The sequence below is a fragment of the Megalobrama amblycephala genome, linkage group LG9, assembly GCF_018812025.1.
Source record: "Megalobrama amblycephala isolate DHTTF-2021 linkage group LG9, ASM1881202v1, whole genome shotgun sequence".
Lineage (NCBI taxonomy): Eukaryota > Metazoa > Chordata > Actinopteri > Cypriniformes > Xenocyprididae > Megalobrama > Megalobrama amblycephala.
In genome coordinates, this window is record NC_063052.1 from 29,879,061 (window position 1) to 29,894,999 (window position 15,939).

General features: G+C 40.1%; 2 protein-coding genes across 7 annotated transcripts in view; both read right to left on the minus strand.

Moving 5' to 3' along the window:
• The window catches only part of LOC125275563 (protocadherin gamma-A11-like), a 205,955-nt gene that overhangs the window by 166,952 nt on the left and 23,064 nt on the right, over positions 1-15,939 (minus strand). The window contains exon 1 of one of the 6 annotated variants that reach the window (XM_048202663.1): positions 6,303-8,811. The exons of 4 other annotated variants lie outside the window; for them this stretch is intronic. In XM_048202663.1, coding sequence (XP_048058620.1) covers positions 6,303-8,678 — 2,376 coding nt within the window. In that variant the 5' untranslated portion in view covers positions 8,679-8,811. Of the gene's footprint in view, positions 1-1,860; positions 6,097-6,302; positions 8,812-15,939 lie in introns of those variants that run through there. One more of the 6 variants, XM_048202659.1, reaches the window with a different exon arrangement.
• On the minus strand, positions 10,363-12,961 carry LOC125275581 (protocadherin beta-15-like). Its single transcript, XM_048202689.1, has one exon. It carries the CDS (start codon positions 12,808-12,810, stop codon positions 10,378-10,380), a length of 2,433 nt encoding a protein of 810 aa, XP_048058646.1. The 5' UTR covers positions 12,811-12,961; the 3' UTR covers positions 10,363-10,377.

The following is a 15,939-nucleotide window of genomic DNA, read 5'->3' on the forward strand; positions in this document are numbered from 1 at the left end:
TCATATAAAGGGTGAAAACTAAAAGACAACAAAACAGCAATGATAAAAAAGAGACCGCTTATAAACGGTAACATTTAATTAAATCACAAAAGACAGAATATACAAAAACTGATATTAAAAAGTCGAATGAGAGGCAAAACGATTAGTCGACAGAAAGAGACAGTTTTCACCAACAAACAAGTTTAAAAACTTTGAGTTTTGTATTATATATATATATATATATATATATATATATATATATATATATATATATAGAGAGAGAGAGAGAGAGAGAGAGAGAGAGAGAGAGAGGATTCAAATATTTTGTATTTAAATACCTAAAACACAAAGATTCATGAAAAATGATTCAACCTATGTAATGACCAGACCAAAACTAGTTCATGGTCGATATTATCGGACAATGAGGGCCCTGCTACAGTCAACGGTTGTACAACTGAGATGTAATATGACATCATGAACAGGGCGGAGAGACGCATAACATGAATGTCAGTGGTGGCAATTAAAACTTCAATTATAAAACCACAATAATTTTTCATTGCTCTGACATAACTGGTGACTTATGGATCACACACACACACACACACACACACACACACACACACACACACACACACACACAAACACACACACACACACACACACGACTGTATATAGACCTACACCGTGTAAAATCCAAACATTAACAGCAATAGACATTGCCTCTACAGCACTATGGACAGCAAATGGAAAAATGGTATTTCTGTTAAACTTCATATCCGAGTGTACAAGCACTTATAAAATGATACTTCTATACAAATTTAAATACAGTTATGAACTTATTTCACATAACAGAGACAACATGTGACTATATATAGAACCTTATCAATGATCCGCATTGTGTAAGATAACATTACATACATTTATCCTTGGCCAGATTAAATAATCTATTGATCATTAATATTTCTGAAATCCCCTTTAAAACAAAAAAAAATGTCTTGTATTATATTTAGGGATAAAATTCCTCCAAAAGATAACGAGAATTTACTAAAATCCCAAATGAATTAACTTACTTGTGCAGCCAATCAAATTCCATTTACTCGTCGTGGGCTTATAGCGGGTGATGTACTGTAGAACACTCCCGCAAACATGCCATAAATGTAGCTACTTTTCAGACGTGAAACTGACCTTGAAATGTTGCACATGCAAAAGACCACTTGAATGAATCAAGTGAAACAAAACAGAGAACACAGAGCCTGTTGCCAATGGAAACAGTCGGTTTACAAGAAAAATCACATTAAATGTAAACACAGAGCAACATAATTAAAAAAGACTTGGTTAATCTTCAAAAGAACAGCACATTCCCCGATTAATCCCTTGGGCAACAGAACATTACTGACATAAGAAATTACACCGATTCATGTATTCAGCATTAATATCTCATCGATAAGATGAACACAAACTTTGCTAACACACTAAAACAAAGGCTTTAAAAAGAACGAGACAATTCTTTAGACTCAAAAAAAAAAAAAATCAAAAACAACTTTAATCACGTCGAATAAAAAATATCTAGTCAAGAGGGGAGGGGAATAATCAGGTAAAAAATGTATAATTCGTGACGCCTCATAATATAAAACCGACCATACATGACCAAAAAGTAAATTAATCCACTCAAATGTAGCCTTTTAAAAAATATTTTAAAATGACTCTCAAACAGATCCATGTGCATAAAATGAAATATTCGAATGAGTCAGGAACTTGTAGTCTTATAAGAGACTATTGGTAGTGAACGCGATCAGTTTTGAATGGAAATACACATTGAAATTGGAGGACCAGATAAACCTATATTTGAAATCAACAAATAATTAAAGCAATTAGTCCTACCTGAAACGAGTCGCTCATTTCTGCATCAAGCCCTTCAAGATCATCCACAGCAGACTGAGTCTTTTTCAGAGTCAGGTCAGCAGTCAGTGTGCCCTCATTATAAGATCTGACGAACTTGAAGTCACTAGTGCGCGAGCCCGTGGTCAGGTACGCGTCATAATTGTAAGTGCTGCGGAGAGTTCCCGCGCCCTCCACCTCTGCGTAATTTGGAGGGAGATACGCGCTGGGAATGGCTACAGCTCCATCAAACAACAGTCTGGGCTTTCTCCTGCGACAAAACCTCACAGCCAGGATGATGATGATGAAGGTCAGGAAGAAAGTGGAAACGGACACCAGCGCGATGATCAAATAAAACGTCAGTTTGGAGCTGCTCTCGTCATGAGACATGTCTTTCAGTTCTGGAACTTCAGCCAAGTTATCTGATATGAGTAAATACAACGCGCACGTGGCTGAGAGAGAGGGCTGTCCGTTATCTCTCACGGACACAATAAGGTTCTGTTTCATGCTGTCAGATTCAGAAATGTCCCGCTGCGTCCTGATCTCCCCGCTGTGGACACCGATAGTGAAAAGTCCCGGATCAGTCGCTTTAATAATGTGATACGAGAGCCACGCGTTCTGGCCAGAATCCGCGTCCACGGCGATCACCTTGGAGACCAGGGAGCCCGCCTGCGCAGCTTTGGGCACCATCTCGGTCATGAAGGAGTTTCCCTCCGGAGAGGGGTATAATATCTGAGGGGAGTTGTCATTCTCATCCGATATGAAGACACTCACGCTCACATTACTGCTCAGAGGAGGAGAACCGTTGTCTCTGGCTAACACGAGCACTTTGAAACTTTTCAGCTGTTCGTAATCAAACGATCTCACGGCATGAATGACCCCGGTGTCTCCGTTAATGGAGAGAAAGGAGGACACCGGTGCGCCATTGACATCAGAGGACAACAGAGAATAAACTACAGTGCCATTCTGTCTCCAGTCCGGGTCTGTAGCTGATACTGAACAAATAGAGGAGCCCGGTTTGTTATTTTCTTGCACATGAGCTCTGTAACTGTGCTCCTGAAATACAGGTGGATTATCATTCACGTCAGCTACAGTCAAGTGAAGATTCTTAGTGGAAGATAAAGGCGGAGAGCCCTCATCAGTAGCAGTGATTGTAAGATTATAATCAGAGAGCAGCTCGCGGTCTAATTCACCTGTGGTCACCAGAGAATAGTAATTTTTGATCGAAGGAACGAGTTTAAATGGGACGTTCTGCTGAATGGAGCAGCGCACCTGTCCGTTATTCTCAGAGTCTCTGTCCTGAACATTAATGATGCCGACCTCTGTACCGGGTAACGCGTTCTCAGGAACGGGACTACGTAAAGATTTCAAACGTATCTCAGGAGCATTGTCATTAACATCTGTAAGTTGAATTACAACTTTAGCGTCACTGGATAAACCAAATCCATCTTTCCCTTCAACGCGTAATTCATAAACCGCTTCGTCTTCGAAATCAAGTGCACCTGTAACTCGAATATCACCTGTACGTGGATCTAACGAGAACAGCTTTCTAGCTCTGTCAGAGATACGACCAAATTCATACGTCACTTCTCCATTTTGTCCCTCATCAGCATCAGTAGCGCTCACTGTCACCACTACAGTATCTACAGGAGAATTTTCAGGCAGACTGACTTTATAGACGGCCTGACTAAAGACTGGAGCATTATCATTAGCATCCAGCACAGTGACGTGTATGGCTACAGTACCTGATCTCGGTGGAGTCCCGCCGTCTACCGCAGTGAGAATTAATGTCACCTCTTTCTGCTGCTCACGATCCAACTCTTTCTCTAGCAGTAATTCCAAATTCTTTTCTCCGTCTACATTTGAATTAACAGCCAGTTGAAAGTTATCATTTCTTTGTAGATTGTATTTTTGAACTGCATTCTGTCCTACATCAGCATCATGAGCCGAATTCAAGCGATAGCGAGTACCTCGGTCAGCAGATTCCCTAATTTCAAATGTGATCAAATCCTTTGAGAAAACAGGCGAATTGTCGTTAATATCCTGAATTTGAACTGAAACACGGTGCAGCTCTAATGGATCCTCTAGCATGAACTCAAATTTTAAAACACATGAAACCCTGTCGCCACAGATCTCCTCTCTGTCGATTCTCTCCGCTACGGTCAGTTCTCCAGTATTCAGATTAATGTCACAGTATCGTTTTCTGTTACCTTCAGTATCAATGCGAGCCTTACGAGATGACAGTCTGTTCACATCGAGTCCGAGATCCTTTGCTATATTTCCAATCACAGATCCGCGTTTCATCTCCTCCGGGAAAGAATAGCTCACGTCTCCATAAGCGGTGTGCGCCATGATCAGCACGAAGAACAAAAGACCAAACATCTCGACAGCAAAGAAGAACGTTTGAAATGCCTAAGAAATTAAATCCAGGAACACAACAATGTACATGTAAAACGTGAACATAAATGTAAATCTAAATTTAGAAATGTAGACAGAAGTACAGTATATGAGGCAGTCTCCGTCGACGATTTTCTATAATGAGGCGAGCTCAAAGCCCTGTGTATGACATCAGAATCAGGGTGGAGAGATGTGTACTGAACACACACATGGTTTTGCAGGTGAACAGCGACACTGTGAGTTAAAGTAAGAAACTGCATGACATTCATATCTCTGATAGGATTAAGTGCTGGAATATACACCGAACTTGGCATATACTGAAGTATTTTGAGAATCAAGAACAAGCAACGACATTCACTGAAGATTGGGAGATTAAAAAACACCCACTACAATTAAGGTACTTATACAAAAAGAAAGAAAGAATACAGTGGTATAGAGGGCTACGTTATTTAGGAGCAAAAAAATCCTAATACCAAGAATAATGCTGATGCAGCACCATGGACAGCAAAAATAAAACCTGCTCAATGCAAATTCCATTTCTACTTAAATTGCATTTAAAAATATCGACATCAGAATGTAATTGTCTTCATAAGCCACATTCACATAAGAGACATAAATGAGAAAAACGCAAAATTACATAAAAAAGCAACATTTTGTCAGAGTCTATTACAAACATCCGAATGCCACACAAAGTGATGTTAGAAAAAAAAAGAAAGAAAAAAAAAAAAAACGATAAAAATGCATTTGATAAAACAAGTTGTTAGAACAAGTCAGTTTCTTATTTATTTCTTTAAATGTCACCATAGACTAACTGTAAACTCTTTAAAATGAAAGAATAAGGACTAAAAATAATGAAAAACTCAATAGTAACACGAATCGTGAAACATGATACATGACTTACAATTGATCATACATGAGCAGAAAATCTAAAAATTAGACTATTTTATCGATCTATATTTCAGACTTTAAATTGAACCTCGCAAATGTTCGTTTGTCTAAAAGCACTTGAATGAGCCTCGTGATGTTGCTTTTTTTAAGGGTCTGTTGTTCGTGAAAGCAGTAAATTAAATTACATACCTATACACATCTAATCTGTAAACCCAGTCCATTCGCATTTTTTTCTAAAGAAAACATTCTCGTGTGCGCATGATGTCCTTCCAGATCACAAGAACACAAATTTGACCAATCTATAAATAATATACTTGTACAAGACAACGCAAATGACTGAATCATGGTGAATATAACCAGACAAACATGTGAAGAAACCGCTCAACATCATCTGTTGTCGAACTGTGACGTCAGTTATATGACATCATATGAACAGAGTGGAGAAACAATGTCAGCGGTGGCACTGGTAAACAGCAAGACAGAGTTCAATTAGGAAACTCTAATAACTCTGACAATAAATGCCAAAACGTGGATATACAACACATGAAATGTCTTAACAATATCAAAAGCCTGGATCAAACAAACATTCTCGTAGAATTTAAAAGAGAACAAGCTCGATTTTAAAGAGCATATATTAAATCTACACATATAAATAAAGACATGAGTGTAAACAGACACAGTATTGAGGAAAAACCACACCAGAAACAGACACTGCCTGTACAGCACATGGACAGCAAATAGAAAAATGCCATTTTACCTAAACTTACTATCCGATATATTTTTTTAATCAGGAGATGAAGACAAAAAGTAAATAAAAATATAGAGAAACTCACCAACTATTCACACTGCATGACTTTGAGCCACTTAATCTCGATTTTTAACATTTACGAAATCCCTTTAAAACCAAATATTTTTTTGGAAAAATGTGTCTAATAACAAACTGGTGCTGATTTATCAAAATAAATAAATAAATAAATAAATAAAAGATAACATGCTTGTACAAGAATTTATTTAAAAAAAAAAAAAAAAAACACTACTTGATATAGTTAATTTTCAGACTTCAAACTGCCCCTTTAAAATGTTAAAGTCTACGCAAATGAAAGCAGTCACTACAGAACAGAAATAAATATTGAATAATAATAATGCTTTGTTAGTCCTACCTGAAACGAATCGTTCATTTCCGCATCAAGTCCTTCAAGATCATCCACAGCAGACTGAGTCTTTTTCAGAGTCAGGTCAGCAGTCAGTGTGCCCTCATTATAAGATCTGACAAACTTGAAGTCACTAGTGCGCGAGCCCGTGGTCAGGTACGCGTCATAATTGTAAGTGCTGCGGAGAGTTCCCGCGCCCTCCACCTCTGCGTAATTTGGAGGGAGATACGCGCTGGGAATGGCTACAGCTCCATCAAACAACAGTCTGGGCTTTCTCCTGCGACAAAACCTCACGGCCAGGATGATGATGATGAAGGTCAGGAAGAAAGTAGAAACGGACACCAGCGCAATGATCAGATAAAACGTCAGTTTGGAGCTGCTCTCGTCATGAGACATGTCTTTCAGTTCTGGAACTTCAGCCAAGTTATCTGATATGAGTAAATACAACGCGCACGTGGCTGAGAGAGAGGGCTGTCCGTTATCTCTCACGGACACAATAAGGTTCTGTTTCATGCTGTCAGATTCAGAAATGTCCCGCTGCGTCCTGATCTCCCCGCTGTGGACACCGATAGTGAAAAGTCCCGGATCAGTCGCTTTAATAATGTGATACGAGAGCCACGCGTTCTGGCCAGAATCCGCGTCCACGGCGATCACCTTGGAGACCAGGGAGCCCGCCTGAGCAGCTTTGGGCACCATCTCGGTCATGAAGGAGTTTCCCTCCGGAGAGGGGTATAATATCTGAGGGGAGTTGTCATTCTCATCCGATATGAAGACACTCACGCTCACGTTACTGCTCAGAGGAGGAGAACCGTTGTCTCTGGCTAACACGAGCACTTTGAAACTCTTCAGCTGTTCGTAATCAAACGACCTCACGGCATGAATGACCCCGGTGTCTCCGTTAATGGATAGAAAGGAGGACACCGGTGCGCCATTGACATCAGAGGACAACAGAGAATAAACTACAGTGCCATTCTGTCTCCAGTCCGGGTCTGTAGCTGATACTGAACAAATAGAGGAGCCCGGTTTGTTATTTTCTTGCACATGAGCTCTGTAATTGTGCTCCTGAAATACAGGTGGATTATCATTCACGTCAGCTACAGTCAAGTGAAGATTCTTAGTGGAAGATAAAGGCGGAGAGCCCTCATCAGTAGCAGTGATTGTAAGATTATAATCAGAGAGCAGCTCGCGGTCTAATTCACCTGTGGTCACCAGAGAATAGTAATTTTTGATTGAAGGAACGAGTTTAAATGGGACGTTCTGCTGAATGGAGCAGCGCACCTGTCCGTTATTCTCAGAGTCTCTGTCCTGAACATTAATGATGCCGACCTCTGTACCGGGTAACGCGTTCTCAGGAACGGGACTATTCAGGGATTTAAGTATTATTATAGGGGCGTTATCATTGATATCAACAATATCTATTAATACTGTGGAATAACTGGCTAATCCTTGACCATCTTTTGCTTGAATTGGAAGTTCAATTGTACTCTCCTCTTCATAATCGATTTGACCTGTTAGTTTAACCACACCAGATACTGCATCGATGAAGAATAGCTGCAGGACTTTTTGAGGTAAATGACCAAACGCATAGGTCACTTCTCCATTTTGTCCCTCGTCAGCATCAGTAGCGCTCACTGTCACCACTACAGTATCTACAGGAGAATTTTCAGGCAGATTGACTTTATAGACGGCCTGACTAAAGACTGGAGCATTATCATTAGCATCCAGCACAGTGACGTGTATGGCTACAGTACCTGATCTCGGTGGAGTCCCGCCGTCTACCGCAGTGAGAATTAATGTTACCTCTTTCTGCTGCTCACGATCCAACTCTTTATTCAGCACTAGCTCACCATATTTTCTTCCATTTGCCCTAGTAACTACATTAAGAATAAAATTTTCATTATTTTGAAGTGTATATGACTGCACTTCATTCATACCAATATCTGCATCGTAAGCCTCTTCTAATAAGTAACGAGATCCTTTGTCCGCTGATTCCCGTATTTCAAATTTTATAATACTTTCTTTGAATTGTGGTGAATTATCATTTATGTCCTCGATATTGAGAATGAAGCGATGAAGCTCTAAAGGATTTTCCAGCACGAGTTCCTGTTTAATAACACATGAAGCTTTCTTTCCACAAATCTCCTCTCTGTCGATTCTCTTCGCTACGGTCAGTTCTCCAGTATTCAGATTAATGTCACAGTATCGTTTTCTGTTACCTTCAGTATCAATGCGAGCCTTACGAATTGACAGTCTGTTCACATCGAGCCCGAGATCCTTTGCTATATTTCCAATCACAGATCCGCGTTTCATCTCCTCCGGGAAAGAATAGCTCACGTCTCCATAAGCGGTGTGCGCCATCAGCACGAAGAACAAAAGACCAAACATCTCGACAGCAAAGAAGAACGATTGAAATGCCTAAGAAATTAAATCCAGGAACACAACAATGTACATGTAAAAGGAAAACATAAATACAGATCTGAATTTAGAAATGTAGACAGAAGTACAGTATATGAGGCAGTCTCCGTCGACGATTTTCTATAATGAGGCGAGCTCAAAGCCCTGTGTATGACATCAGAATCAGGGTGGAGAGATGTGTACTGAACACACACATGGTTTTGCAGGTGAACAGCGACACTGTGAGTTAAAATAAGAAACTGCACGACATTCATATCTCTGATAGGATTAAGTGCTGGAATATACACCGAACTTGGCATATACTGAAGTATTTTGAGAATTAAGAACAAGCAGCGACATTCACTGAAGATTGGGAGATTAAAAAATCCCACAACATTTAAGGTACTAATACAAGAAAGAAAGAAAGAAAGAAAGAAAGAAAGAAAGAAAGAAAGAAAGAAAGAAAGAAAAGCGGTATAGAGGGCTACATTATTTAGGAGCAATAAATCCAAATACCAAGAATAATGCTGATGCAGCACCATGGACAGCAAAAATAAAACCTGCTCAATGCAAATTCAATTTCTACTTAAATTGCTTTTAAAAATATCGACATCAGAATGTAATTGTCTTCATAAGTCACATTCACATTAGAGACATAGATGAGAAAAATGCAAAATTACATGAATCTCAATAGTAACATGACTCGTGAAAAATGATACATGACTTACAGCTGATCATATATGAGAAAAATCTAAAAAAAAAAAAATTAGACTAATTCATCGATCAATATTTCAGACTTTAAATTGAACCTCGCAAATGTTCGTTTGTCTAAAAGCACTTAAATGAGTCACGTGATCTTGTTATTTTAAAGAGCCTGTGGTCGATGAAAGCAGTCAGTTAAATTACATATACACATCTAATCTGTAAACCCAGTCCATAAACATTTTTTCTAAAGAAAGTATTCTCGTGTCCGCATTATGTCCTTCCAGATCACAAGAACACAAATTTGACCAATCTATAAAGAATATACTTGTACAAGACAACGCAAATGACTGAATCATGGTGAATATAACAAGACAAATATGTCAAGAAACCGCTCAACATCATCTGTTGTCGAACTGTGACGTCAGGTATATGACATGAACAGAGTGGAGAGAAACAATGTGAACGGTGGCACTGGAAAACAGCAACACAGAGTTCAATTAGGAAACTCTAATAACTCTGACTATAAATCCGCAAAAGTGGATACAACACATGAAATGTCTTCACAATATCAAAGGCGTGGAAAAACCAAACATTCTCGTCGAATTGAAAAGAGAACAAGCTCGATTTCAAGACAATATATTAAATCTACACATAAATATATATATAAAAGACACGACTGTATACAGACACAGTATTGAGGAAAAAACACACCAGAAACAGACTTCCTGTCCAGCACCATGGATAGCAAATAGAAATATACCATTACATCTAAACTTACTATCCGATAAACATATATACATATATAATATAACTATTCAAACCGCATTATATATTTCCCCCTTTTTTTAGGGGGGGGGGGGTATCTAATAATAAACTGCTGCTTATTATTATGATGCTTGTACAAGAAATTATTTAATTGATCTAGTTACTTTTCAGACTTCAAACTGACCCTCTAAAATGTTAAAGTCTATGCCAATGAAAGCAGTCAATACAGAACAGAAATAAATATTAAATAATAATAAAAATCCTTTGTTAGTCCTACCTGAAACGAGTCGTTCATTTCTGCATCAAGTCCTTCAAGATCATCCACAGCAGATTGAGTCTTTTTCAGAGTCAGGTCAGCAGTCAGTGTGCCCTCATTATAAGATCTGACGAACTTGAAGTCACTAGTGCGCGAGCCCGTGGTCAGGTACGCGTCATAATTGTAAGTGCTGCGGAGAGTTCCCGCGCCCTCCACCTCTGCGTAATTTGGAGGGAGATACGCGCTGGGAATGGCTACAGCTCCATCAAACAACAGTCTGGGCTTTCTCCTGCGACAAAACCTCACGGCCAGGATGATGATGATGAAGGTCAGGAAGAAAGTGGAAACGGACACCAGCGCAATGATCAGATAAAACGTCAGTTTGGAGCTGCTCTCGTCATGAGACATGTCTTTCAGTTCTGGAACTTCAGCCAAGTTATCTGATATGAGTAAATACAACGCGCACGTGGCTGAGAGAGAGGGCTGTCCGTTATCTCTCACGGACACAATAAGGTTCTGTTTCATGCTGTCAGATTCAGAAATGTCCCGCTGCGTCCTGATCTCCCCGCTGTGGACACCGATAGTGAAAAGTCCCGGATCAGTCGCTTTAATAATGTGATACGAGAGCCACGCGTTCTGGCCAGAATCCGCGTCCACGGCGATCACCTTGGAGACCAGGGAGCCCGCCTGAGCAGCTTTGGGCACCATCTCGGTCATGAAGGAGTTTCCCTCCGGAGAGGGGTATAATATCTGAGGGGAGTTGTCATTCTCATCCGATATGAAGACACTCACGCTCACGTTACTGCTCAGAGGAGGAGAACCGTTGTCTCTGGCTAACACGAGCACTTTGAAACTCTTCAGCTGTTCGTAATCAAACGACCTCACGGCATGAATGACCCCGGTGTCTCCGTTAATGGAGAGAAAGGAGGACACCGGTGCGCCATTGACATCAGAGGACAACAGAGAATAAACTACAGTGCCATTCTGTCTCCAGTCCGGGTCTGTAGCTGATACTGAACAAATAGAGGAGCCCGGTTTGTTATTTTCTTGCACATGAGCTCTGTAATTGTGCTCCTGAAATACAGGTGGATTATCATTCACGTCAGCTACAGTCAAGTGAAGATTCTTAGTGGAAGATAAAGGCGGAGAGCCCTCATCAGTAGCAGTGATTGTAAGATTATAATCAGAGAGCAGCTCGCGGTCTAATTCACCTGTGGTCACCAGAGAATAGTAATTTTTGATTGAAGGAACGAGTTTAAATGGGACGTTCTGCTGAATGGAGCAGCGCACCTGTCCGTTATTCTCAGAGTCTCTGTCCTGAACATTAATGATGCCAACCTCTGTACCGGGGAACGCGTTCTCGGGAACGGGACTATTAAGAGAATTAATTACTATTGTAGGAGCGTTATCATTGACATCAGTAACATCTATTAATACTGTACAATGACTGGCTAATCCTTGACCATCTTTGGCTTGAATTGGCAGTTCAATTAAACTCTCCTCCTCATAATCAATGAGTCCTGTTAGTTTAATCTCTCCAGACAACGAATCGAGAAAACATATTTCCAGGAGGCGTTCGGATACATGACCAAATTCATAGGTCACTTCTCCATTTTGTCCCTCATCAGCATCAGTAGCGCTCACTGTCACCACTACAGTATCTACAGGAGAATTTTCAGGCAGACTGACTTTATAGACGGCCTGACTAAAGACTGGAGCATTATCATTAGCATCCAGCACAGTGACGTGTATGGCTACAGTACCTGATCTCGGTGGAGTCCCGCCGTCTACCGCAGTGAGAATTAATGTCACCTCTTTCTGCTGCTCACGATCCAACTCTTTATTCAGCACTAGCTCACCATATTTTCTTCCATTTGCACGCGTTAGGACACTAAGAAGAAAGTGTTCATTGTCCTGCAGCACATAATTCTGCACTGAATTAATTCCAATATCCGCATCGTGAGCCTCATCTAATAAATAACGAGATCCTTTGACCGCCGATTCCTGTATTTCGAATTTTATTATACCTTGTTTGAATTGTGGTGAATTATCATTTATGTCTTCAATATTGAGAATGAAGCGATGCAGTTCTAGAGGACTTTCAAGAACAAATTCCTGATTTATGACACATGAAGCTTTCTTTCCACAAAGTCCCTCTCTGTCGATTCTCTCCGCTACGGTCAGTTCTCCAGTATTCAGATTAATGTCACAGTATCGTTTTCTGTTACCTTCAGTATCAATGCGAGCCTTACGAGATGACAGTCTGTTCACATCGAGCCCGAGATCCTTTGCTATATTTCCAATCACAGATCCGCGTTTCATCTCCTCCGGGAAAGAATAGCTCACGTCTCCATAAGCGCTGTGCGCCATCAGCACGAAGAACAAAAGACCAAACATCTCGACAGCAGAACCTTTTTTAAATGCTTAATAAACTGAGCAGAAATTATATCCAGATAAACAACAAATATGTAAAATAAAAGACAAAATGAAGAAATTTAGTAAAATAGACTGATTGCCAGACATATAGTCCTTCTGTAACTGTAGACGATTTTCTATAACGAGACGAGCTTGAAGCCCTGTGTATGACATCAGAATCAGGGTGGAGCGATGTGTACTGAACACACACATTGTTTTGAAGGTGAACAGCGACACTGTGAGTTAAAATAAGAAACTGCATGACATTCATTTCTCTCAGAATTAAGTGTTATAACATACAAAGAACAGGCATTGTGTACTTGTTTAGCAACTATATTTTTATTTTATTTTTATGTAATTGTTTAGTAAAGCAAAAACCAACAGCAACATTCTCAGAAGCTTCTATTCATAATATGTATATTATTAATTCCAAAATTAATTCCCTTCATAACTACATGAAAATACATAAGGAGAAACGTAAAGCTAAATATGAGCATTTTATCACAAATTCAACATGTCCTTGTAACATAGTAAAAGATTACTAACAAATAACTTTTATCGCTTTGATCCCAAAATAGCAGCTAGCGCCAAAAAATAATTATTAAAAATAAAAACAAATTGATTTGAATCATGTCATGTCTTAAAATTGTTCATACTAGACCAGAAAAAAAAAAGACACTAAAAAAGACCACTTAATGCAGCTACTTTTCTGACTAAGATCAGCTGTGTTCAACATGAGCTGAAGAAGAGTTTAAAGCAGGCAAAGTTGGATTATAAAAAGAAAGTAGAGAGGAAGTTGCAGCATAATAACATCAGAGAGATGTGGAGAGGCATGAGGAATATGACTGGCTATAAGAAGAAGAACAGGCAGATAACAGGGGGTGATTTGGACAGGGAGAATGAATTTAAATTTGTCCACACGGTTGTTCTCTCTCTATAGCAGATACACATTTTCCCAGTGGCGTGCACAGATGTCAGAGATTGCTTAAGGAGTGTGCAGCCCAACTAGCTGTACCTCTTCAGAAGATTTTCAAGCTCAGCCTACAGATGGGGAAGGTGCTGCTGCGGAGGAAAACAACATGTCTTGTGCCAGTACCTAAAGCAGGGTGCTCGGAGGAGATTAATGATTTTAGGCCAGTTGCATTCACTTTACACCTTATGAAAACCATGGAGCAGCTACTTCTCCACCTCTTAAGACCAGCGACTGCACTTGCACAGGATCCTCTTCAGTTTGCTTATCAGGAATGTATTGGAGTGGATGATGTGGTCCTGTACATGCTGCATCAGGTCTTATCTGGATGAGCCTGGCTGTTATGTGAGGATGCTGTTTTTTGACTTTTCTAGTGCATTCAGTACCATCAGGCCACCCATCCTGAGAGATAAACTCAAGTGCATGGGGTTTACATCCTTCAATTACTACCTGGATAACTGACTATCTGACAGAACAGGTTCAGTTTGTCAGGCTGGGGAACTGGGTCTCTGAGACAGTGTTGAGCAGCATTGGGGCACCACAGAGGACTGTCTTAGCTCCTTTCTTGTTAGCTCTATTTATATCGGACCTTAAATACAACTCTGAGTCTTGCCATATACAGAAATATTCTGATGATACAGCTATCGTGGCGTGTATCAGGGATGGACTGGAAGGGGATACAAGGACCTTGTGAGCACCTTCAGTGACTGAAGCAACAAGAACAGCCTCCTTTTGAACACCATAAAGACTAAGGAAGTGGTGGTAGACTTTTGTAGATCTAGGACACACTTGCAGTCTGTTTGTATATGTGGGGAGGCCATTGAGGTGGTGCAGTCCTATAAGTATATGGGTGTGCACCTGGATAATAAACTGGACTTGTCCCTAAATATGAATGCCCTCTAAAAAAGGGGCAGAGCCACCTCTTTTTACCTCAGGAGGCTCAAGTTCTTTGATGTCTGCAATGGAATGTTGTGCATACCATACCATACCATACCATACCAACTTTATTTATTAAGCACTTTACAACAACCAAGGTTGACCAAAGTGCTGTACAGAAAAAAAAAAAAAAAAACATAAATAAGTAATAACCACACAATAAAAGCATTTAAATAACAAAATAAATCAATTACATACATAAAATCGACAACTTACTAGGTATCAAAAGCCAAAGAAAACAGATGGGTTTTGAGAAGGGTTTTAAAAACAGATAAAGAGGTTGCCTGCCTAACATACAAAGGCAGAGCATTCCATAATTTAGGGGCACACACAGCAAAAGCACGGTCCCCTCTGTGCTTACGCTTTGTTTTCGGCATAGTCAGAATCAGCTGTTCATCTGATCTGAGAGAGCGAGCAGGTTTATACGGGCGAAGAAGCTCAGCGAGGTATGGCGGTGCAAGACCATTAAGTGATTTAAAAGCAAATAGCAGAATTTTAAAATGAATCCTAAATTGAATGGGCAACCAATGTAGAGAAGCTAAAATAGGAGAAATGTGCTCATGTTTACGTGTGCCCGTTAAAAGACGTGCTGCTGCATTTTGTATCATCTGGAGACGAGTGATGGAGGACCCACTAACCCCCAGATAAAGAGAATTACAGTAGTCCAGCCGTGTAGTTACAAAGGCATGGACTACAGTTTCAAAATGTTGTCTTGACAAGATTGGCTTTATTTTGGCAAGCTGCCTCAAATGAAAGAAGCTTGATTTGACAACAGCTGTGATCTGACTGTTAAATTTAAGCTCAGGGTCCACTTTAACTCCTAGATTTGTGACACTAGATTTAATATAAGGAGCCAAAGTGCCCAACTCTACAGGCGGGGTCCCAGAGGTGCCTCCAAAAACCATCACTTCTGTTTTTTTATCATTAAAATTTAAGAAGTTCAGAGCCATCCAGGCCTTTATATCGTCGAGACAATTGAGTAGTTGTCCCACAGGGTTTTCAAATTTCTTTCTCAGAGGTACATAAATCTGACTGTCATCAGCATAACAGTGGAACGAAATACCATACTTTCTAAGTATGGAACCAAGTGGAAGCAAATACAAAGAGAAAAGCAGAGGGCCAAGGACTGAGCCCTGTGGGACCCCACACAAAAGAGGAGCGGAGGAGGATACAGAATCACCTAAGCTAACACAAAAAGTTCTATC